At 40.9% G+C, this 23180-nt stretch overlaps 1 protein-coding gene across 3 annotated transcripts in view; it reads left to right on the top strand.

Moving 5' to 3' along the window:
• The window catches only part of LOC147886405 (ATP-dependent RNA helicase HAS1-like), a 52798-nt gene extending 30071 nt beyond the window's left edge, over positions 1 to 22727 (top strand). The window contains exons 3-14 of one of the 3 annotated variants that reach the window (XM_087395336.1): positions 11594 to 11779; positions 13670 to 13753; positions 13941 to 13982; positions 14072 to 14143; positions 14314 to 14412; positions 14616 to 14816; positions 15039 to 15077; positions 15244 to 15348; positions 15437 to 15505; positions 15692 to 15817; positions 22231 to 22443; positions 22568 to 22724. In XM_087395336.1, the coding sequence (XP_087251462.1) occupies positions 11594 to 11779; positions 13670 to 13753; positions 13941 to 13982; positions 14072 to 14143; positions 14314 to 14412; positions 14616 to 14816; positions 15039 to 15077; positions 15244 to 15348; positions 15437 to 15505; positions 15692 to 15817; positions 22231 to 22440 (1233 nt within the window). In that variant the 3' untranslated portion in view covers positions 22441 to 22443; positions 22568 to 22724. Of the gene's footprint in view, positions 1 to 11593; positions 11780 to 13669; positions 13754 to 13940; positions 13983 to 14071; positions 14144 to 14313; positions 14413 to 14615; positions 14817 to 15038; positions 15078 to 15243; positions 15349 to 15436; positions 15506 to 15691; positions 15818 to 22230 lie in introns of all 3 variants that reach the window. The other 2 variants (XM_087395335.1, XM_087395337.1) reach the window with 2 other exon arrangements.
• The last annotated feature ends 453 nt before the right edge of the window (positions 22728 to 23180 follow it).

Genomic DNA, 23180 nt, shown 5'->3' with positions numbered 1-23180 from the left:
AACCGCATGGTTGAACATCCATGCTAGAACTAGAGCCAGGATCTCCTGCCCATGTGTGAAGTGCTCAGTCCGTAGTCCCTCATGATCATGTGCTCTCCGGTTATGGAGCCAACGGAGCACAACGGGTGCGTTCTGTGCAGTGAACAAATGACAAGTAGTGGGCCTGGGCATAGAGGACATATCAGGTAGTGCGTGCATAGGGACATCATAGAGAGAGCATGCGTATCTCTCTCCAATACTAGACTTCACATCTATAGAGTTGGTTACCGAGTCATTTTGCATTAGGGAGAATCACTGGCTTGCTGCCATATTAGTTCTTAGGTATATCAAAAGGTACTAAGGGATACAACGTCATGTACAATGCAAGAGATGTGCTTAGTGGTTTTCTATGACTTAGATTGGAAGGATATTTCGACATTGGCAGGTCTACTTCTTGGTACTATTTTACATTGGGAGGTAGCTGTCTCTCAAGGTGGAGCAAGTAGCAACCTACAATTGCACTCTCTTTGACAGAGGTAGTTTCAGGCTGCTTGCATTGCAACATGCTGGGCAGGATGATTCCTAAACTGTCACAATTAGAGTGTAGAGCCATTGCAATTGTAAAAAATAAGCATTGCTTTGCTTGCTAAATATGTCTACCTTTAGCTCATTTTTCTTCTCTTTCATTTTCTCTTTTATTTTCATTGTAGAAATTTGAACTTTAGATCAACAAAAATATGATTTTGTACAATTGGATATATTCTAGTCTTACAAAGGTAAATGTGTGTGTGTGTGTGTGTGTACATATACATATAGATATATATCCATATCTATGTGTGTGTGTATGTGTGTGTGTGTGTGCGTGCGCGTGGTGTGGGTGTGTGTGTGTCTCTCTCTACACACACATACACACACACACACACACACACATATAATATGTATATATATATATAAATGTGTATGTGTGTGTGTGTGTGTGTGTGTGTGTGTGTGTATAAAATAAGTATATACATGTGTGTGTGTGTGTGTAGAGAGAGAGAGAGAGAGAGAGAGAGAGAGAGAGAGAGATGTATATGTCTACAAATACATATACATATATATATATATATATGTGTGTGTGTGTGTGTGTGTGTGTGTGTGTGTGTGTGTGTGTATATGTATTTGTAGACATATATATGTGTGTGTTTTTTTTTTGTGTGGTGAAACTAAGAACATTATATTATGAAACATCCATTTTACAATGCTCGAGAAATGAGCCAATGCCCTATCCATCAAAAACAGGAAAAGAAAAGCTGAATGCAAGAAACATCCAAATCCTCCTCATGCAAGGCATCATATAAGGATTGCCACAATGAGGCCCGGAAGAACTCATAAGGGTGCTGAAGAGATGAATTTAGAAACGCATGATTTCGCCAAAGCTATAAGGCACAGTATTTGATCCAATGAAAGAAAAGAGAATACTGGGACAAAGAAGCTGATATTCTGCCAAACATCCAGAAAAACCTCGAGAACCTGTGTGCTGGAAATCTGAGAGAGAAAAAATAGGAGATCTTGTCCAGAAGGTCTCTGGAATATGAACAAAACCACAATAAGTGCTGAATATTCTCAGGAGTATGATGACATCTTGGACAAAGAGGAGAGGCAATCCTTCTTTGAGCCAATTTCACTCCCACTGGAAAAATACTAATGTAGTAAAGAGAGGTAAAACTGGACATAAGCTAAAACAATGGACTGGACAGGAAGCCAAACATGCAAAGGCCAAGTGGAGATCTTCCAATATTCTAATTTGTCCTGAATTTTGTTGAATACCCAAGACATTTGTTGCTTATTTCTGATTTTCCAGCCAATTGGATAACCCAAATGTCTTACTATGTTCTCCGAATGAATAATCTGACCTGGCCAAAGGAGAGCATGCCAGTCACAATGCTTGAGAGGCAAGAGTTTTGATTTCTGAAAATTAATATTTAGACCAGCTGCCAACCCAAAATCAGAAAGGGTATCCATCAATAAGCGAAGCTCCAGAGGACAATTCTTTGGCATGAAGAAAGAATCATTTGCATAAGCCTGTGCAATGAAAGGCCGTGAGCTAGGAATCTGAAGCCCCACTAGCTGTCCAGTATCAACAGATGATCCATATAAAGAAGCAAAGGATGTGAAGCAATAGCATAGAGCAGAGCACTGAGAGGGCATCCCTGTCGAACAAACCGTCCCAAAGTCCAAGACTCAGACAAATGATTCCCTATAAAGCATTGAGCAGTGGAATCTGAGTAAAGCCAATAAATGACATTAACTAGCTTTGGCCCAAAACCAAGTCCAGACATGGTTTGAGAGACATAATCCCACTGTACGGTATCAAATGCCTTTGCCACATCCACCTGCATGACCAAAACATCTTGAGCTGGATATTTAGCATATTCCATTGCGATGAGAGTATTGGAGATATTATCATGTATATTCCTTCTTGGAACAAAACCATATTGCCTGGGATGAAGACCATCATGAAGAATATCCTTTATCCTATGAACCAACATTTTAGCAATAAGTTTATATATAATAGGCATCAAAGTGATGGGCCTCCAGTCAGCCATAGTCTCACATAGGAGTTTTTTGGGCACAAGCTTGACCAGACCATGCTTCCAAGGTGAAGGAAGATGTTGATGCTGCCAGGCTACATTAATGAGCTTCAAGATTAGACCCTTCAATTCAGTCTAGAAGGCTACAAAAAATTCAACCGTCAAACCATCCCAGCCAGGGGATTTATGTTTACCTGAATGTTTGAGAGCATCATCCAATTCAATGTCTGAAAAAGACACTTCCAGTAATGAAGCTTTTGGCAAAGAAACAATAGGAGAGACAAGATCAATAAATTTGCTCCGAGCCAATTCAACCTGAGGAGTAGAAGAAGATGGCTGAGAAAAAAGAAGCTGAAAATGATCCAGACATTGTTTTTCTTGCTGAGATAAAGTCTGGGTCCAAATACCATCTGATTTTTTGACTCTCATGATAGATTGACTTTGTCTATATGCATGTAAATTCCAAAAAAAAGATTTTGAGGAACAGCCCTTATCTAGCATAGGCTTAACTCTAGCCCTTGTCTGCCATTTGGAAAGCTTGCATTTATCATTGGCATCAATTATGGAAGAAGCACAAGACAATGAACTCTGTTCAGAAGCAGAAACACACACACACACACACACACACACATTTTTTTCTTTTTTGTGTGGGAAGAAATCTTTTATTGTTGTAAAATAATTACATTCATAGTTACTTCGAAAATGGAGTAACTACTACTCAACTGAAGATCTCAGTATAAGCTGTATATACATCCTGATCAATCAAACGAGTCTGAACGCAATCATAGAATGATTGCTGCAGAGATCGTTTGAAAAAAACAAAAGATGAAAATAGTGGATCACCAAAGACTCTATGATTTCTGTCCATCCATAAAGTCCATAGTGCCCAGTAGTGTACCCATATAAAAAATAAGTCAAAACCCTGCCTCGCTGGATGAAAACCAAACAACCAGAAAAACCTGCCAAAAGTAACAGTAGGAAATCTCGCTTGAAGCCTTTGTCGGATGAGAGCGATGAAGTCACAAGTATGTGGACAGAACCAAAAGATGTGAAGCACAGATTCAGTAGAGTGCAGGCATCTGTGACAAACAGCCGGAGCAATATGTCTACGTGCGAGTAACTGGCCAGATTGAAAAATGCCAAGCAGGACTCGCCAAAGGAAAAGCTGTTGCCGAAGAGGAACTTTGTAATGCCAAAGGAGACGCAGCCGTTTTCTCCACCACTTTAGTGGGCGATCCATATGCCAAACAGTATTTGCTTTGTCAGAAATCCAAGGCGGAAGTAATAACACTTTATACAGAGATGACACTGTGATATGTGAGAGCTTCAAGGGACGGGCTGAAGAGGAAGAAGAGTGTAAAATCCAATCCTTAAGCCTATTCTGAAGTTCCAAACGAGGTACCGGCAAGAACGGTTGAAGCATTGCTGAAATCCTATGCCATAAAGGACGATAATGAGCTCCCAAACCGTATTTGCTAGCATCCATAGAAAAGGATAAAAGTGTGCCATCATCCTGAAGTACATCCGCCACAGAAGAAATGCCTTTGAAAGAGAGAAAATAAGAACATCTGGGTTCTTGTATGGACAAAGAAGGATGGAATACTTTAGACCAATAAATATTCTCAGCCCTCAAAGAATTTCCCGACAGAGAATCTCGGCCATTCCATTCCAAGTGGGATAAAATATGTTTCCAATCAAGAAGCATGCGAGAGACAAAAGGACAGCCTTTGATCTTGCCTTGGATAGAGCCAAATAGGAAATCCCACTGAGTAGGCTGCCAGTGCCCAAAGGCAGAAGTATGAATATGTAATAAGAGAGAGCGGATCATGAAAGCCCAAGGCTGATCTCCTTGCATAAACTGCAACATCATTTTTCCTCTGTGAGCAAGTAAATGCATTTAAATATTGAGAATGTTCAGACCCCCGTGCATCTTTGGAGAACAAAGACGATGCATAGAGAGTAATCTGAGACTTTTCTCGCCATTTTTTGAACACCAGAAAATTTCCATGATAGCTGACATAAAGGAAACCAGATCTGCCTTAGTGAACATAATGAGAGGCAGATAAAATTGTATGTATGCTATCAAAATGGATTGTGTGATTCGCAAACGAACATGTAATGGCCAAGTTGCAAGCTTCCAATATTCAAGTTTTGCCCTCAACTTTGTTAGCACCCAATCAGTTTGTTGGGAACGGGTGAGTCCCCAACCTAGAGGATAGCCAAGATGTTGAATCAATTGAGAAGCGGGGACAATTTCCCCAGGCCACAAAAGAGTGTGCCATTCATGAGCATGCAATGGCAACAATTTTGATTTCTGTAAATTGACCCAAAGACCAGCAGCCAATCCATATGTAGAAAGAGCCTGCATAATCATGGACAGATCACTCTGAGTATTTTGTGGGGTAAAGAAAGAATCATCAGCATATGCTTGAGCGATCATGCTATGACTGCCAGGAATCTCCAAACCATGCAACTGGTCAGTGTCCAAAAGGTGGTCCAGATATTGAAGCATTGGATGAGTGGCTATGGCAAAAAGTAAAGCACTTAGGGGACATCCTTGCCTAATAGAACAGCCAAGAGTCCACGATGTAGAAATATCCCCTGAAAGTATGCAGGCAGCTTTACTATCTTGATATAGCCAAGTGATAACTTGCTGCATTTTTGTGCCAAATCCCAATCCCTGCATGGTCGATGAAATAAAATCCCACTTAACAGTATCAAAGGCTTTGGCAATATCAACTTGCAATAACAAAACATCCTGCTGTGTGTATTTGGCATATTCAATTCCAACATAGGCATTAGCAATGTTATGTATGATATACCTATGCGGGACAAAGCCATATTGGGCAGGATGCAACCCATCATGTAAAAATCCTTTTAGCCGATCGACATTCATTTTGGTAGTAACTTTGTAAATGACTGGCATAAGGGTGATAGGTCTCCAGTCGGCCAAAGATTCACAAATTTGCTTTTTTGGAAGGAGTTTAACAAGACCTCTCTTCCATGTGTCTGGCATTTTCTGATTTTGCCACGCAGCATTCACCATCTGTAGCAATGTATGCTTCAAAAGAGGCTAATATTCTAGAAAAAACTCAACTGTAAGACCATCCCATCCTGGAGATTTCCATCTGCCACAGGATTTGATTGCATCTGACAATTCCCTCTCAGTAAAAGGTTCCTCCAATTCCAGAGCTTGAGTAGTGGAAATAATAGGAGAAACATGCTGTAAGAGTAAATTTCGTGCAACCAAAACTTGCTGTGAGGGAGGAACTACAGAACCAAACTACTGAGAAAAATGATGCACACAAACAGAAGCAAGCTGTGACCGTGAGGTGGTCCATGATCCATCAGGCATAAGCACCGTGCAAATTTCTGTTTTTAATCTCCTCTGATGCAAACTTTTGAAAAATTGTTTGGAAGAGCAGCCTTTATCTGTAAAGGCTCTTTGTCTTGCTCTAGTCTCCCATTTAGCCAGTTTCCAGTGATCATTAAGTTTAAGACAATGTCTAGCTTGGCATAGTGTTGTTTGCTCATGCAGGGACAACGAACGAAGATGGCTGAGTTCAGTGAGGTCCTGACAAGTGAATTTGGCCTGAGCAATAGTTTCCCTCAGAGTCTTCACGTAAGACTTGCCATAACCTCTAATCACAACTTGCATTTTGGAAACAAAAGAATCCCATACATCATCAATATGAGTATGGCTGCAAGAAGACAGAGAATGAGATGCTTCAGTAACCATGGCCTTGAAAGCAGCATGTTGCAAATAGCTATTGTTTACGATCAGATGTCGCCTTTGTGGCAATCTATCATCTGGCATATCATGAAAGGATAACCGCAACCATAGAGGTGCATGATCTGAATGCACAAAGGCATAGTCAATCCACATTTTGCATGTAACATCACCATTTTGTTGCGGAGCTACACTATACCATCGATCCAGACGTGCCTGATAAGAAGAAAGGGCATTATGTTGGAAGGTGTATCCAGGTGACAAATGCTGCAATTCCTTCCAAAGGTCAACCAAATCAAGATGCATCAGTAATTGAGACCATGCATGCGTTTCAGGGGTTAACATATGAGTATGTCTGGAGGTATTGTCACCCTGTTGTGGAGCATTATTGAAATCCCCACATATAAAGGCATGATATCTCTATTGATATTTTTGCATGGTATCCCAAATTCCAGTTCTTTCTCTAGAGGATTGAGGTGCATAAACAGAAGCAAATTCAAACACCTCTCCTCGAATGATGCATTGAAGAACACGCCATCTGCCTTTATTGTCATTTAAAGCAATAATTGGTTGAAGCTCATGTTTGATCAGAAAGACTACCCCTGAGAAAGAGTGCTCCCCAGCATAGAAAATATCATAGCCACAGTAGTGTCCTGTCTTTCCTGCATAGAGATGTTGGTTGTGTTCTTGTAATGCCACTATGTCAGGCTGAAATCTATTGATATACAGCCACACAGATTTCCATTTCCTATTGTCACACATTCCCTGGACATTGAGTGTAAAACATTTGATATGAGCAGTCATATTTACAGATATTTATAGTAAAATAAACACTATGTACAACAGCAAACTTCATGATGTCAGCCTTGCATTTCTATCTCAGGGTCAAGGCCTCTCCCCTGAGAAGAAGTATCCACCTGAGGAGTAGACAGCAAAGCAGCAACCTCTTCTTCAGGGAAGAGTGTTCTGCTAGTTGTCACTGCAGCCCATGTGATCCCAATTCCTGTATTGACCTCTGGGGTGTTTCCATTAGAAGACGCACCATTCCAAGTGCGAGGGGGTGAGAGGACACTGTGAAGCCATGTGTCTAAATTTTTTGCAGTCAAAACAAGCCCCTGCAAATAATCCCCATTTCAGTTTATAAAAAGCACTTCCCATGTCTACATTATTCACCGTGATTGAATAAGAGTTTGGTGTGGGATTATCAGTATCCCAGAGAATGCAAAATCGATTCGAGTTGCCATTTGGCCGTGGTGGGCAAACCACTTTGCCTAAAGATGCTGCAATTTTAGGCAAGAGTGAAGCCATGCATTGTGGGAAGTCTACAACTTCAACCCAGACCGGACATCTGTATCGGATTAAAGCCTGAAAATCCCTTGTGGGAGACCATGGCAATACGTGCACCATTTGCTGCCCAAAAAAGAGGGGCGAATGTTCCAAAAGCATTTGTCTGTGTATCTCATTCACCATAATGACCTCATAAAAACCCCTGGCTGCATAGTGTACCTTGCGAACAAACGAGCCAGCCAGTGTGCGAGTCAACCAGTTGCCTATCTCTGCAGCAGGTGGCATCCGGCCCGGAAAAAATAAAATGAGTGCATTTTTAGCATATTCTCTGACTGGATCCACAATTTCATCCACTTCAACCATGAGGTCAACCGATGGAACCGAGTCTTTCCACTCTTTCCTCGTGTCTGCAAATCCTTCATGCATGACATCATAGACCAGTTGGGCCTCAAGAGTATCATGTACCGGGTCATACTGACCCTTAGCCTGCTTTTGCTTCTTGCAGTGAACCGAACGCTCCTTTTGAAAAGTTTTTTCATAGGAATATTCAGCCATAGCTTTGTAAAAAGTGGAACCCAGAAAGGATGTACCTGTAAAGTGATAGTGGAGGAAAAAAACCCCAGTCCCAAAAAAAACCCACAAGAAGCCCACAGAGAAGAGGAAAAGAGTATATTTGTAAGGAGAAAGAGGGGAAAGAGGGATGTAGAGGTCGAGAGAAGATAAAAACAGTTTTGTAGAGGAAAAGGAGAGAAAAAACCAGTAAAAATTCTCAGATGAATTATATTTCAGAGGAAAAGGGAAGATTTTGGCGATGGGAAAGGTGCACCAGACCCAAAGACTCAAGGGGAGAGAAACGAGAGTAAAAGCCTTCAAAATCAGTATGTAGATGTAGTCCACAAGCAAATGTAGTAGATGTAGTCCGCAAGCAAATGTAGCAGATGTATAGATGTAGATGTAGTCCACACACACTTTTTTTTTTGGGTAATATCGAGTGCAGTATATTTATATGCTCATAAATTTACATGATGGGAGGTCTCCGAAATGGAGAGTATCCCAAAGATCATAAACATAAAAAGAAAATGGAGAGTATCCCAAAGATCATAAACATAAAAAGAAAAGCTCTATGCAAGAAGCATCCATATCACCCTCATGGCAGGCACCATATAAGGATTGCCGCAATGAGGCTCGCAAAGATTCATATGACTTGTGGATCTGACGACCCAAGTATGCCAAATTATGCTCACTCCAGATTGTCCAAAGAGCCCAATATCGCACCCAAGAGAGAAATAGTGAGTATTGAGACAAAGACTTCATAAATCTGCCAAAGAGCCAGAAATGTTTCCCAAATCTGTGACTCGAGAAACGGATCCGAAGATAATCTGAAATTCTCCTGAGGAGGATCCTAGTACACGGGCAGTGCCAAAGCAAATGAAGAATAGTCTCTGAAGGAGCTTGGCATCTTAAACATGTGGATGGTGCAATGCGACGTTTAGCAAGTGTGACCCCCACTGACAATGTACCTCTCGAAAGAAAAAGTCTTTGCTTCAATGGCATTTTACACTTCCATAACATCCCGAGATTCTTCCCCCACCATGAGAGGGGCTTCCTTATATGCCACAGAGAATTAGCATATTGCTGAATCCATGGAGCAGGCTGAAGAAGGCTATAGGCTTTGATGGAGGTTAAGGCAAGAAGAGGAACAAGATGAGTGCATGTAGCATAGGGTTGCAATTGCCAATCCGTAAGCCTGTCTGTGTCTGCCACAGGAGGAACAGGTAGAAAAGGATGTAATAAATCAGCAATTTTCTTCCATATAGACCTATGATGCATTCCCAATGCATAGGAAGCAGTGGCCTGAGGAAAAGATAAGACATATCCCTAATTATCTACCACATTATGTATGTATCTAATTCTCAATTTCATGAGATTGTATGCCCGAACAGGTTCCTGTAAAGCGAGTGGAGTGTCAAAAATGGCCACTCCAATGAATACTTTCTTTCCTCATTGAGTTTGTCCCCGAGCAATTATCAGGAGCCCATTTGACCTTAGAAAGTACTTGTTTCCAGTCAAGTATCAAGGTAGTAGAGAAAGGACAGCCATGTATCTTCCTTACAAATCTGCCAATGACAACCTCCCAATGATCAGTCTTGCAAGCACATGATATCTTATATTGAGGACATTAAGTCCACCATGCATCCTAGGGGAGCACACCATTTCCATCTTCATCAGTCTCAATGCTTTCACATCAGTTTTTGTCCTCCATAACATCTCCATAGCTTGAGACATAAAGGCTGAAATATCCCTGGAGGACCAATGCAGCAAAGGCAAATAGAACTGGACATAGGACATTACAATAGACTGTACTATTTTGAGCCTGACATGAAGAGGCCAAGTAGAAATCTTCCAGTATTCTAGTTTATGTTGAAGTCTTTGGAAGATCCATTTTAGTTGCTGCTTCCTGGTGATATGCCATCCTATGGGATATCCCAAATGCTTGACTACGTAGTCCACACACACACACACACACACACACACACACACACACACACACACGTGTGTGTGTGTGTGTAACATGGAGTGTGCCTCTACTTCATGGGGAGAATAATGAACGTGTCTATGTTGAGAGCGTGGTCCACTGCAGCAGTTGGTAATGATAAAATTGAATCTTTTGTCTCTCTAGGCAAGGGTTTTTACTATGCTCATTGCACTGCTGAGGACACAGTGTATCAATTGGTTAATATGGCAGGGGTACATGGTGCTGATGCTATGCCTTGGGATCCGTTATTTGACATAGCCAAAAATCTCATGAGTTTTTGTCTTGTTTGGGTCACTTTGAAGGCTTTGCCGATACTCTTCTCCCACATATTTCCTCCCTTCCAGCCCTTTTAGGGAGAGTCTTGCATCCTCTCAAGCGGGATTTCTTGGTCATGAGTAGGGACATCCGAATTTGCATTCTGTGGGATATGGAGCAACCTATACCCTCATGTTTGGATATTGATTATGGCTTGGCGCATCCATTTTGCATTCCTTTACATTTTGCATCCTTTAGATATGGTATAGTGGGAAAAGTCTGTAGAATACGAATAATAATTGAACAGATCAAGCTCTAAATTTAGGATAGGTTGGTTCAGTAAGGGACCTAGGACTCTTGCCTAGATCCAAGGCCCTAGGGCCAGTTAGACAGGTAAGCAGGCAGCTGCTAAGTTTGGCCAGCTGGCCAATTGACAAAAAATGGGTGATTTGAGCGGATGGTGTCATCGGTCAATTGTGAATCTGACATGTGGATGTAGCAAGCGGGCCCTTTTGATCAACTGGCTGGCTGACAGACATTAAATTGCGAGCTGGTCAGGCCAGATTTTGGGGCAAAGGTGTGGGGGTGGGGGCGGGGAAGGGTGCAGGGGAGGAAGCTGGTCAACAGGGCAAGGTCTAGGAGTAGGGCCGGGGAAGCCTATTTGAAGTTTAGTCTTTAGTGCGGCTGGTCCACTCTTATTGGGCTTGTCAAGGGCTTTAAGCATGCGTGCACCTCCTGCCCAGTCTGAATCCGGCAGGGCTTTCCGTCTACCTTCAGTTCTAAATTGTTATCAGTTGCTCTTTTCATTTTGTGCTCTTGTGCACAGCAGGGAAGTCCTCTACCTCCAGCTCTGCAATCTTTTCCCGTCTCTTTCCAATTTCGTGCAGCTTCGATGTCCTTGTCCACGGATTTTGAAACATCCAATTTTTATTCACTTGGTTGGTGTTTAATGGTTCTGTCATGGGCAAGGGATAGGTTTATTGTTAAGACTTGCAGGTAGTTGATATATGAGCATTGAGTAACTTCATGGGCTGGGAGGCCCACACAATGTTTTTCCCAAAGACGTGCTCCAGTGGTGCCATAGTCAATCATTTTTATAAAAAGCCTGACCTCGTTTTTTAAAGTAATTGAATTGTATGGCTTATTCCTTGATCTTATGGTTGTTTTTTCTGTGATGAATGCAAATCTTACTTACTCACAATCGCTAATTCTATCATCTATGTAATACAACAGATTTATGGAGTTGCAAGAGATCTTATGAAGTACCATAAACAAACTCATGGAATAGTGATGGGAGGTGCTAATCGACGGACAGAAGCAGAGCGGCTTACCAAAGGGGTGAATCTTTTGGTTGCCACTCCTGGTAGGCTTTTGGATCATCTGCAGAACACGAAAGGGTTTCTGTATAAGAATTTACAGGTGAGGAAGTTTGACCAATATTTATGTATGTTGACACAACTTTTCTACTGCCTCGCAGTTTTATGGTGAAGGAATGCGAAGTGTTGTTTGTTGACTAGTGTTATGATCTGATTGCTAATAATTGGTTCATTTTATGTAGACGGCTGGGACTGGGTGCAATGAAAATTTGCTATAGCCAATTCTAGATAATGTGAAGATCCCATGTATGTACTATGACTAAGCTTCGAATATTAAATTCCTGTGCACTTACATTCAGTAGAAAAGCATTTATTGTTTTCAGCAATGTGGTATATCAGACAAGAAAATTACGTTTAGAGCCTGCATGTGAGAGCATGCACATGTGGGTGGATGTGTACAGGTAAGTGATGCCTAGCATGTGGCACAATTTGAGCTGTTTTATTGATGGATAATAGGAGAGCGGATGTTTTGAATTGTAATTTCTAATGTCACTGGATGTGTTATCCATGTTGTTACTTTCTTTTGTGCTTAGTGGGAGTTCTATTCGCATTAGTGGTACCTTTGCCTAATGAACTACCTTCTCTCAACCAGGGCTTTAGGTCAATGACAAGGATTGTTCATTCATGTTGTTATACTCTGCTTCTTTTATTTATTGTCGTCATGGCTAGTTTTAATTACAGGGTTGGAACTTGGAACTAGTCTGGTGTACAAAATGAGTTTTGAAAAATATTATTGTCAGAATGTTCATGCTAGAAATACTGGAACAATAGGAGAATAATATTTGTTACAGCAAGAGTGGGAACGTTTGCTATTTGATTTAAAACTTGGTTCTAGTCTTCATTGTGGCCTTTTCTTGCTTCCTTGAAAATTTAGAACCTCGGCATATTCATTACGCGTATAGTATCAAAGTGGACCTAAGCCTATGTATGCGACATGTTTTGTTTCACTGTACCACTACCAACAGCCGTGCTCCCTTTCATTGTGTGCACAATTGCTATGGGAGTGCTCAGCAGCTAATTCATACCATATATGTTGAGTTCAAAGCGCTGATGCTCCACGAGTGTGCTTTTTCCTAAGAGGACACTTGTTTGATGCCTCCCAATAAGGTTTTAGGTTGTTATTAATATACAACATGGGCCTTTTCAAGTTGACTATTGCAATGATAAGTCACTTTCATTATTTATTACGGCATTCTATACATATCCACATTCTGTATGTGTTCATGAGAAGATCAAGGCAGTGGGTATGAGTTGTTAGAGCGGAACAGGGCAGTATTATGAGTTGTTGCATTTACCACTATAATCTCATAACTGTGATCTTTTGTGTTTAAGTTTCCGATGCTTAGTTTGAGAAGCAAATCTAACTTGTCGTGGTATATAGCGACAACTCATAGTAAGTTTACAGTGCTGAGATAATCAAATGCATTCTTCATTTTTAAATTCTATGCATCTAGATCCCTCTGGAACATATCTTTGACAAGCAGCAAAGGGACCCTGTAGTCTATATAGAAGCAACTAGAAAAGTGTGGCATTATTAGCATAACCTGTCGTAAGATGATGGTCTCAAGAGTTGCATCTTGGATGATAAGAATTTGGAATAAACTTGTATAGGTACTCTTCCTGAGTGTGAGAGCCTTCATCATGATTGTGTCTGCCTCGGAGTATTGACAGACTCTCATTTTGAAGACCATTTTATTTAGTTGTGCTCACATCATGCATGTGTGGATATTTGTGCATGTTGTCATACGGTTATACAATAATCTACAGCCCCCTGTTGGGTGTTGGTGAAGTTGGTGATGATGCCATATTAGATATTATCTGCTGAGCTTAGGGTTAATGTTCTTTAGCCTTTTAGATGCCTTTTGTTGTGATTGTTGCATGTTCTTGGATTTCTCTAAATTTATACAATTTAATTTAATGCCTGACCTTGCAGTGCTTGGTCATTGATGAGGCTGATCGCATTTTGGAAATCGGATTTGAGGAAGAGATGAGACAAATAATCAAATTTCTACCCAAGGCAAGAAGGGGTTTATGATGGGTTGATTTTTGGTCCAAGTTGACATGCAACATATGATGAGGGTGTTTGGTAATGATGATTAGTTTAAAGCCTTAATTGTAATTGACATAGCAGGGTTAAAACTTGAAAGCCTGTTCTGGTTATGACATATGTTTACCGACATGTCACCTATTTTTTGGTTTTACAGGAACGGCAAACTGTTCTTTTTTCAGCCACCCAAACCACTAAGGTGAGTCATCTGCAATCAGCAGCTGAAAATCGCAACTTGTTACGAAGCTCTGAACTTATAAATGGGGATCCCTAGTTTATTCTCTGTAGGTGGAAGATCTAGCCCGTGTATCTTTCAAGAAGGCTCCATTGTATATTGGTGTGGATGATGGCAGATCTAAGGTGTGTGGAATTTGTCCTTCTGACTCTTGTGCATGTTCACTTTAAGCTGGACAAGTCGTGCGCTCTTGTAATCAACTGATGATATGGAGCTTTTGCTAGCTTATTGCAAGCTAATGAATGAATGAACACGAAAATTTTAAATGAATGATGAATGGATGTTTTTGGTCCAGGCCACTGTGGAAGGATTAGAGCAGGGCTATTGTGTTGTCCCAAGTGCCAAACGTTTTCTCCTCCTTTTCACTTTCCTCAAGAAAAATTTGAAGAAAAAGGTGAGTTGTCATAAGCAAGTGTGTGTCTGTTAACACATTACTTTCCCAAAGATATTGTTCAGGTTTGAAAAGATAGTGGGTGCGCATTACATGTTATTTCTTTTTCTATATGTACGCTCTTGTATGTTTCTTATTATGCTATATGTATAATTTTTTGAAGCTACTTATAAGTGTGTTTTTTATGACTGTTTGGCTATGATTAGATTATGGTGTTCTTTTCATCTTGCAACTCTGTGAAGTTCCACAGTGAACTTCTTAATTACATAGACATTCCATGCCTGGAGATACATGGGAAACAGAAGCAACAGAAACGTTCTACCACATACTTCGAGTTCTGTAATGCTGAGAAAGGCATTCTACTTTGCACCGACGTTGCTGCCCGAGGGCTTGATATTCCTGCTGTGGTAGGATTTCAGACCATGGAAGTTGGAAGCTTATCATACTGTGGCCGTTTGTTTTCTTGATTATCTTTGAATTGTGACAGCTTGCGGCCTAACGAGGATGTTTGACATGAATTCATGTACATAGTGCTGATGTATTGTGCTGTTGAATCTGGCACTTAGTTATGTTTTGTTTTGTTTATGTTCAAGTTAAGCCTTAAATGGTTTTTCTACTGTTATTTTCAGGATTGGATTATTCAGTATGACCCTCCTGATGATCCTAAGGTAACACAAATCACACTATTTGTGGGATTGTTCATTTGGCTGAGCTGCGATCAGTCTTAATAAAGCATCCTCTAGTATTTTTAAGCCAGTGCAGTGTTCATGGAATGACACACAAATTTCTGTGTGGAGATGGTTTCTCTGTGTCATGTTCCTCTCTTGATTGCAGGAATATATACACAGAGTGGGCCGTACAGCTAGAGGTGAAGGTGGAAGGGGTCACGCTCTGTTGTTTCTCATTCCTGAAGAGCTGGGTTTCCTAACGTACCTGAAGGTGTGTAAAGCTCTCAGGGCCTGTTACACTTGAATAACCACTGTGGAATTGTCATTTTAGTGACTGCCATTTGTCGACATGTGCTCAGGGTGCAAAGGTGCCACTAAATGAGTATGAGTTCCCGGAAAACAAAGTTGCAAATGTGCAATCACAATTGGTATGCCCTCCTGAGCTTGCATCTTTTTTGCTTTAGTGGCATGTTTTGTCTTCTGTTCAGATTCCAAACATGATTTCATTTGTAGGTAAATATTACATATCCTTGATGTTAACTTTGGGTTGCTTTCTGTACTTCATCAGTCAACGTTCAAGCATGCAATAACAAGGTACTTCTTTTCTTTGGCAGGAGAAACTGATTGAGAAGAACTATTATCTTCACCAATCGGCCCGTGATGCTTATAGGTCATATCTTTTGGCATATAATTCTCATGCTATGAAAGATATATTCAACGTTCATCGTCTTGATCTTCAGGTATGTTCTTTGATATGTTTTTCTTGCAAGGTTCAAGCAGAGCAGGTATATCTTATATCATTTGAGAATATTCATGGAATGCATTTAGCAATGTCTGTGGGTGTGTGGTTATATACTACTTGAACAACGTTTTATTGAAGAGCTTATTTCAAGCTCAAGCTAGACAGGACGTTCACAGGATGACTCTTACCTCATCTGTACTCAGTAGGGTGCTAGTGTTGCCTCATGGTAAGGGCATTTTTGTGTCGATTGTCGTAGTAATGTTTATGATGAGTTAGTGAAACCACCCTTTTTTAATGGAGGGGAGAAGCATAGGAATGAGATACCCTTTATACCGTTCTCTGAAACTGGCAAGATTTCCATAGATTGAAATCTATTCTCATGAGCTGCAAGTCATCAAGGCAAGTTTGTCTCTTAGTAGCAAAGCATATAATTGGTGGACGTGATATCAATGGAGTTCCTAGTACTTGATTGGAGTTGAAGATATTTTTCTCAGGGAATTTCTTCCAGAGAATGTCTTTGGAGACATGGGATTCTTGGAGTATGGGAAATTTTCATTGAATTGTATTCTGCCAGGTATCAGAAGACCTCGTTGAGTTTCATAGAATTAGGGGTTTCATACATGGTTTTTGAGATTTTTACAAGGTAGAAGTTCATAGAGATGTCCCGAAAACCTTGGATTAGGCTATTAGATTTGCTCAGATCTATGAGGAATTTGTAGGAAAGTCCGAAATCAAAGTTGAAAGTCGTGGTCAAATTGGTAAAACTTCTTTTAAACAAAAGGCAAATTTTAGGTCTTCAGGTCCTAAAAAAGTACAAAAAGGCTCTGAGGGCAAGAGGCTTATGTTACCTCCTTACGAGTCATAGTTCAAAGAAACGTTTCGATACTTAGAAACGTGAAACATTTCAAGATGTTTTGAAACGTTTCAAAAACATAGGGGGCATTTCAAACATTCAGTTTGTATATTTGGGTCTTAATAAATGCAAATTTTATGCCCTACATACATATAATATGCTGAAACTATTCAAACTAAGCTAAAAAATGACAAAATGCGTTCATGCAATGCCTAAAATGCCCAATGATTTTGGAAGTACTCTAGTGTGTAAGTTGTTACTAGCTAGTTGTTACAGAAGACTAGAAATAACTTAAATGAGAGTTCGAGCTTTGAACTTTAAAAATTAGTAATATAGACACTAGAATGTACAAAGTTTAAATTTTTACTGAAAGATTAACTAAAGCTTAACTAAAGTTACTGAAATATTAATATCTTTGATTTAGGTTAGTACAGGTATAGGTATTCCACGTTTCATTGGTAATGAAACGTTTTGAAACGTTTCGTTACTAAATGAAACGTGTTTCATTGTGACTATGTTACGAGTATAGAAAGATAGTGAAGGATTGACTATGCTTTAAGTGTTCAAATTGATAAAAATTGTTTCCGTTTTAAAAGTAGTCGATTCTAAAGAACCTTTCTTACTTGAAACTGATGCAACTGGTAGAGTTTTGTGTATTGGGTTGGTGGGTTGGTCCAAGGTGGACGATTGGTTGCTTTTGAAAGCAAGAAACTAGACTCAACTCAGAAAAATTAGTCACGAGAGAGAACTCTATGTATCATTCATGCTTTGAAAACATGGAGACACTATTTCTACAATGCTACAGAATGTGGTAGGTCACCAAAGCCAAAGCATTGAGTTGGACCATGGTAAATGAATTGAGTTTTACCAACTTCATCAATTCCTCAACTCCTTGAAGGGAATATGAATGTGATCACCTTTATTCTGAAATCCAAAAGTGGTTAGTGAAAGGGGCCCAATGGGGTTTCACATGTTGATGATGATCATCCTATAGTTTCAACACCGATAGTTAGCATCAAATGGTGGTGAAAATTGTAATGCTTCCAAGATGAAATTGTGTCTATTGTTGGTGAAGCATAGTTGGGGTTGAGTAGGGACATAAGTATATCATAGTAGACTCTATAAGAGTAGAATTTGTATCCTAGATAATAAAGACTCTAGGTGCCAATTCTCAATAAGTGTCATGATATTTTGAGTGTGGGACGTTCGGCATTCACAAGACTAATGTTCTTTTTGAAAGGCAGTTTTTCCAAGACTATGTTGTTAAGTGCTAGAAGTGCCAAGCTAATGTGGTGTGCTACGTCCGTTACATATTCCAACTGACAAATGGAAAGGTATCGTTGTTGACTTTATTATTGATTTACCAAGAACACATAGAGATCATGAATCTATGTGATAGTTGATTGATTGACCAAGATGGCCCATGTCAATTCAACTAGGAAAAACGTGAAAACTCCCGAGCCGGCCTTTTTGATTGTCGAAGGAGTTTTTAGGTTATATGATTTGCTACTGGTATTGTTAGTAACCAGCATTTGATAGCCATTTTTATAAGGTTTTCTTTCAAAGGTTATATGATTTGCTACTGGTATTGTTAGTAACCAGCATTTGATAGCCATTTTTATAAGGTTTTCTTTCAAAGGTTGGAAACTAAGTTGAATATGAGGGTGCTCTTTTATCCGTAATCGGGGATTTGTATGTGTGAGAAAATGTTTTTATTCTATGGTCTATACCCACTATTGGGCGTTGTGGGGATGTCATAGTAGCTAGTCCCTGTTATGCGTGATGGCATTTATGGTTTTCAATCTTATGAGTGACTATCGTGAGATTGAAACTGCACTATGTTGTGTTTTTTAGAGGATGAGTGTGGGAATGTTCTTGGATTCATCTAGGTATATGGCTAGGCAAAATGGGTCAATTAAATCTTGGAAGAAACGTTGTGTGCTTTTGTTAGTAAATGACAAACAAATTGGGAAGAGTATCTTCCGATTTTAGAGATCGCCTACAATAGAGCAAAGCATTTGATTATAGGCTATAGCCCATTTATGCTAATGTATGGATTCCAGCCTATAGCTCAGCTATTTTAGGGCTTGAGAGAGAAAAGGTACAAGCAGCCAAAGACTTTCTCCAAGAGATGCATGAGATGTTGATGCATGCCTAGGAAAGTTTTAAGAATGCTAAAGGTAGAGCTAGAAGTTCAAAGTGGAATTTGAAGAAGGTGAAAGTTTATGTGAGAGCAATTGAGTCCTATAAAATCCTAAAGGTTGGTGAGTGGCAAAAGTTGTCTTTCAGATATTGTGGTCCGTTTACATTATTTTAGAGGGTTGGTGACTGTGTTTACGATTTCAGCCTTGCCACAGAAGGATGTAGAGTGCATCCGATTGTTCATGTTAATCGTTTGAAAGAGTGATTGCGTGAAGGTGATCTAATAGGAGAAGAGCTTCTCATAGATTTAATTGAACCCCTAGTGTCTCCACATGAGCTAGAAAGAATTTTTGAGCTATACAGTTATTCAAGAATATTTAGTAAATTGGAAAGACTATTCAACAGAAAATGCTATATGGGAAAGTGTAAGCAAATTCAAAAAGTGATTTCCTAATATGGTTTCCGAGGACATCAACACTTCGTAAGGGAAAAAATGTTACATCAATAATAGTGTTGTGTGGCATTGCCCTAGGGGTGCCTTGGGTTAGGAAGTCAGAATGTGGTCATTGGTTAGTGGGGTTAAACAGGAGTCCTAGGTCCTAGGTCCTAAGTGGACTATTGCATATATAGGAGGTGTTTTCAAAGGCTACAATGATGCATACAAGAGAGTGCGGTTTAGAATAGGGTCTTTGGTGCGATTTTGGATGCTTATATTGACACATACAAAGCTAAGCTTGCATGCATGTTAGTTCATGGCTTAAACTTGTACTTAATGGTTGCGATAATTGCAAGAGAAGGATTGGAGCCTAGAAGACGAGGGTGGCCCTTGAGGATGAGGTGTTGAGGATTCATCTCAGCATCATGCTAACACGAAAGAGTGCTAAAAATGCAAGGGTTGGACACCTTGACCTTAAGCCTAAAGCGTTTTGTATATATGCATTCGTTTCAACTTGTATATTGTATAGCTAGTCATTTGTGGCTACATGTTATTGATGGGATTGTGTGTGTGTATATAGATAGATAGATAGATAGATCGACTGACATACCGATTGAGAGAGAGAGAGAGAGAGAGAGAGAGAGAGAGAGAGAGAAAGTCAGTCCGAGGATTGAGAGAGAGAGAGAGAGAGAGAGAGAGAGAGAAAGTCAGTCCTCGGAAGACCAGACAGGCCTATGGGACAGAGTACATCAAAAGAAGAAACTCATACAAGCCTTTGTGGGCTGAAGCAAAGGGTGTGCTAGGGCCCTTGCTAAGGCATCTTAAAACTCAACTTTGAAAACTGAAATCTCAAAATCTGAAACCCGATGCTGTGGTGGCTCTTCGGTGGGCTGCAAAGATATCCCTCATTTGCGTTAGTTGAGCTGTCTCTCGCTGTGGCAGAGGACGTGACCTCTGTATTCAATGGGCTATGTCAAGAGTGACGCCTCGTCTGTGGTGGTCTCGATCGTGCGTGCTCTGGTCACTCCCTGTGTTGTGTGTGGTCTCCGCATCCCTCGCTCCACAACATCGCGTAATCTCTCCCTATTGATCCACACTGCCCTCATGTCAACTGCCTTTTCCTCCTCCATTAGCTGCATTAAATGCATAGAAGTCCGTGCAATGTCATTGTGCTCGGTCTACCTCAGCCTCCTGCGGCATGGTCCCCTCTTGTTGCTCTCTGATCTGTTGCAATAGTGTCTAGCTATGTCGTCACATCTCAATCAGATAGAGTCCAATGTAGACCTAGTCATGGAAGTGGATGAATCGTGAGAGTAGACTAAAGCCGTGCCCCTCTTGAAAGAGGCAGTGGTATCATCCCTGGTTCTCATAGTAGGCTCTGTAAACACATAATAAATGCTTTTCTGTCTCGACCTCCCCCAACGTGCATAACCTGCAGATCTGCTGCTCTCTAGGTATGCCGGCAGCTCTCCTTGCCTCAATCCTCAGCTGATGGGATGATACCCGCATTTGTCCAATGGCAATAGTCAATGCATGTGAGACTCCTTTGTCCTCGAGGTACTAGGGTTGGATGATGAGTCCATCCTTCAATACTCTCAAGATGTGGTCATGATAGAATTGGATCTTGGTGGAAGCTCCTGGTGCCCCCCCTCCCAATCCGAGACGTATGGAGCTAGAAGAGATCTAACCGTATGATACGATTAATCTTATCTCGTGGGATCAGCTCGGATGTGCACTGATGCTTTACTGAAAGGGGAGAAGCTGGTCCATTTGAATATCGTGACTGGCAAACCATGTGATACATTTGCTTACCATACTGTACTAACCCTGCTCTTTGCTAGTCATCTAGATGACTCTAGTGTCAGCCTCGGCAGTCTCTAGTGGGGTAAGGCTCGAACTCTGTTGAGGAATGTCAATGTCTGGAAAATGACATCAACTTGGAGAACGGTCACGGCGAACTCTGCCTGTCCTATCTGATGGGGTATTGAGGGCTTACTTTGAAGCATCCTAGATCCCATAATCACTTGTAGCTGCTCAAATCTCCTCCACTTTGTTGCCGAGAGATCATTCCCTCAAAAAGGTGCTGCATACATGGCAGTTGGCCTCACTAGGGCCAGCCCTTCGTTGGCAGATCTTGAAAGTGTGCCTGAAAGCACTGCCTCTCTAGTCGGCTAAGGCTCCTTGTCCTTGTGTGAGTCGTGCCTTGGCTCATTGTGAAAACTGGAATGCTCCCAAATATGTGTTAGACTGCACTATCTTCATTGGATCACCTCGCTATGACGGTGACGTACTACGCCTGAGGTGTTGAAGATCATAACCTTGGTCTTGCCAAGGTTAACTGTCAAGTCTCTCTCTCTCTCTGTGCAAAACACCTCTAGGGCCTCGGTATGTCTCTATAGTCCCTCTGCTAAAGATGATATGAGGACTATCATCCGCATATAGCAGTATCTGTATCATCAAATCAGCCAGCAGTGATCCCTCGCTTCCTAGGCGGCCCATAAAGGATGTGATCTCATCAAAGTAGAGCCCAAAGAGAGTCGGTGAAAGGGGGCATCCCTGTTTCACTCTGATCATGCTCTCAGCCCAATCTGATATGCCTCCTGGGGCACGAATTCTCCCTCTGACGAACTTGTATACACTGAAGTCTCCTGATCATATACGAAAGCGTGGGACAGTGTCAGAGGTCTTCCTGAAGTCTACAAAGCAGGTGTAAAGAGTTAGACTCTCTAGGATCTCGATCTCGCTGCCTCAATGCTAGCCTGCAGGGTGAAGATGTGGTCCAGGGTGGAGTGTTGTCTCCGGAATCCTGCCCGTCCTAGAGCCTGCTGCTCATGTGCCTCTATGTAGCCACTGATCTCCCTTTCTAGTATTGACCTGTAAATCTTAGCCAAAGTGTGGCCAATCATGAGAGAGAGAGAGAGAGAGAGAGAGAGAGAGAGAGAGAGAGAGTTTATGTTGTTATTGTTGGTATTGTGCACAGGCAGTGGCAACATCATTTGGATTCAGCTGTCCGCCAAAGGTAAATCTGCTTATTGACAGTAGTGCAGCCAAATTCCGAAAGAAAGGTATGAAGGGAGCAACAGGAGGGAAAGGTCGGTTGGAGGGTAGGAGCAGCGGTCATGGTTTCAGCTCAAACAATCCATATGGGAAGAGGACTGAAGGAGACAAAAGGCAGCTAGTTCACATATGATAGGTAGCTGATGTATCTTTGTTATTTGGGTTAGAAGCAGGCACTTGATTGAAGATGATAATGTATCTGATGTTTATTTGGGTTCAGTTTCATGCTCATTTCATGTTTGCTTCTGTACTGGTTTCAGAGCTGAAACAAACCTCGTTCAAGTACATAATATTTTCTGGAGGGGATGGAGAATAAATAGAATGAGAGTCCATAGAGTTTCAAGTAGGCGGTCGTGGTGTATCTCCAAATTTGGGAGATAGTGATATGCACACTGAGTTTCGAGGCTCCAATTCCATTGCATGTTCTTTAAATATTAGATTGTTAATTTGTTAATTTGTTTTTGTTCTGTTTTTTTCTGGGGGAGAGTAGTTTTCCTAATTTTGTGTACTATATATAGTCTTACAATAAGTGATAACTGGGTAGGCATAACTCAAGCAACTAGTAATACCAATGGTGGGAGAACAAAGATAGGAGAGGAGTTTTCCTAATTTCGTGTACTATAGTCTTACAGTAAGTGATAACTGGGTAGACATAACTCAAGCAACGAGTGATACCAACAGTGGGAGAACAAAGATGCTTAAGTTCTGTAAGCTGAATAGTAAAAAGCCCTGCAAAAAATAGGGTTACTATGGTATCAGAATCGTGACTATATAGCGTAAAGAAAACCCCAAAGTTGGCCCTCTTTATGGAACCTGAGCCTATCTATAAATAGAAGGGGTGATAGGCCTGTGAACATTTCTTTGGTTCAGTAC

This window comes from Dipteris shenzhenensis, chromosome 24, assembly GCF_047967505.1.
Source record: "Dipteris shenzhenensis isolate YYH24624 ecotype China chromosome 24, Dip_SZ_1.0, whole genome shotgun sequence".
In the NCBI taxonomy this organism is placed as follows: domain Eukaryota; kingdom Viridiplantae; phylum Streptophyta; class Polypodiopsida; order Gleicheniales; family Dipteridaceae; genus Dipteris; species Dipteris shenzhenensis.
This window is presented reverse-complemented; position numbering and strand designations above follow the sequence as displayed.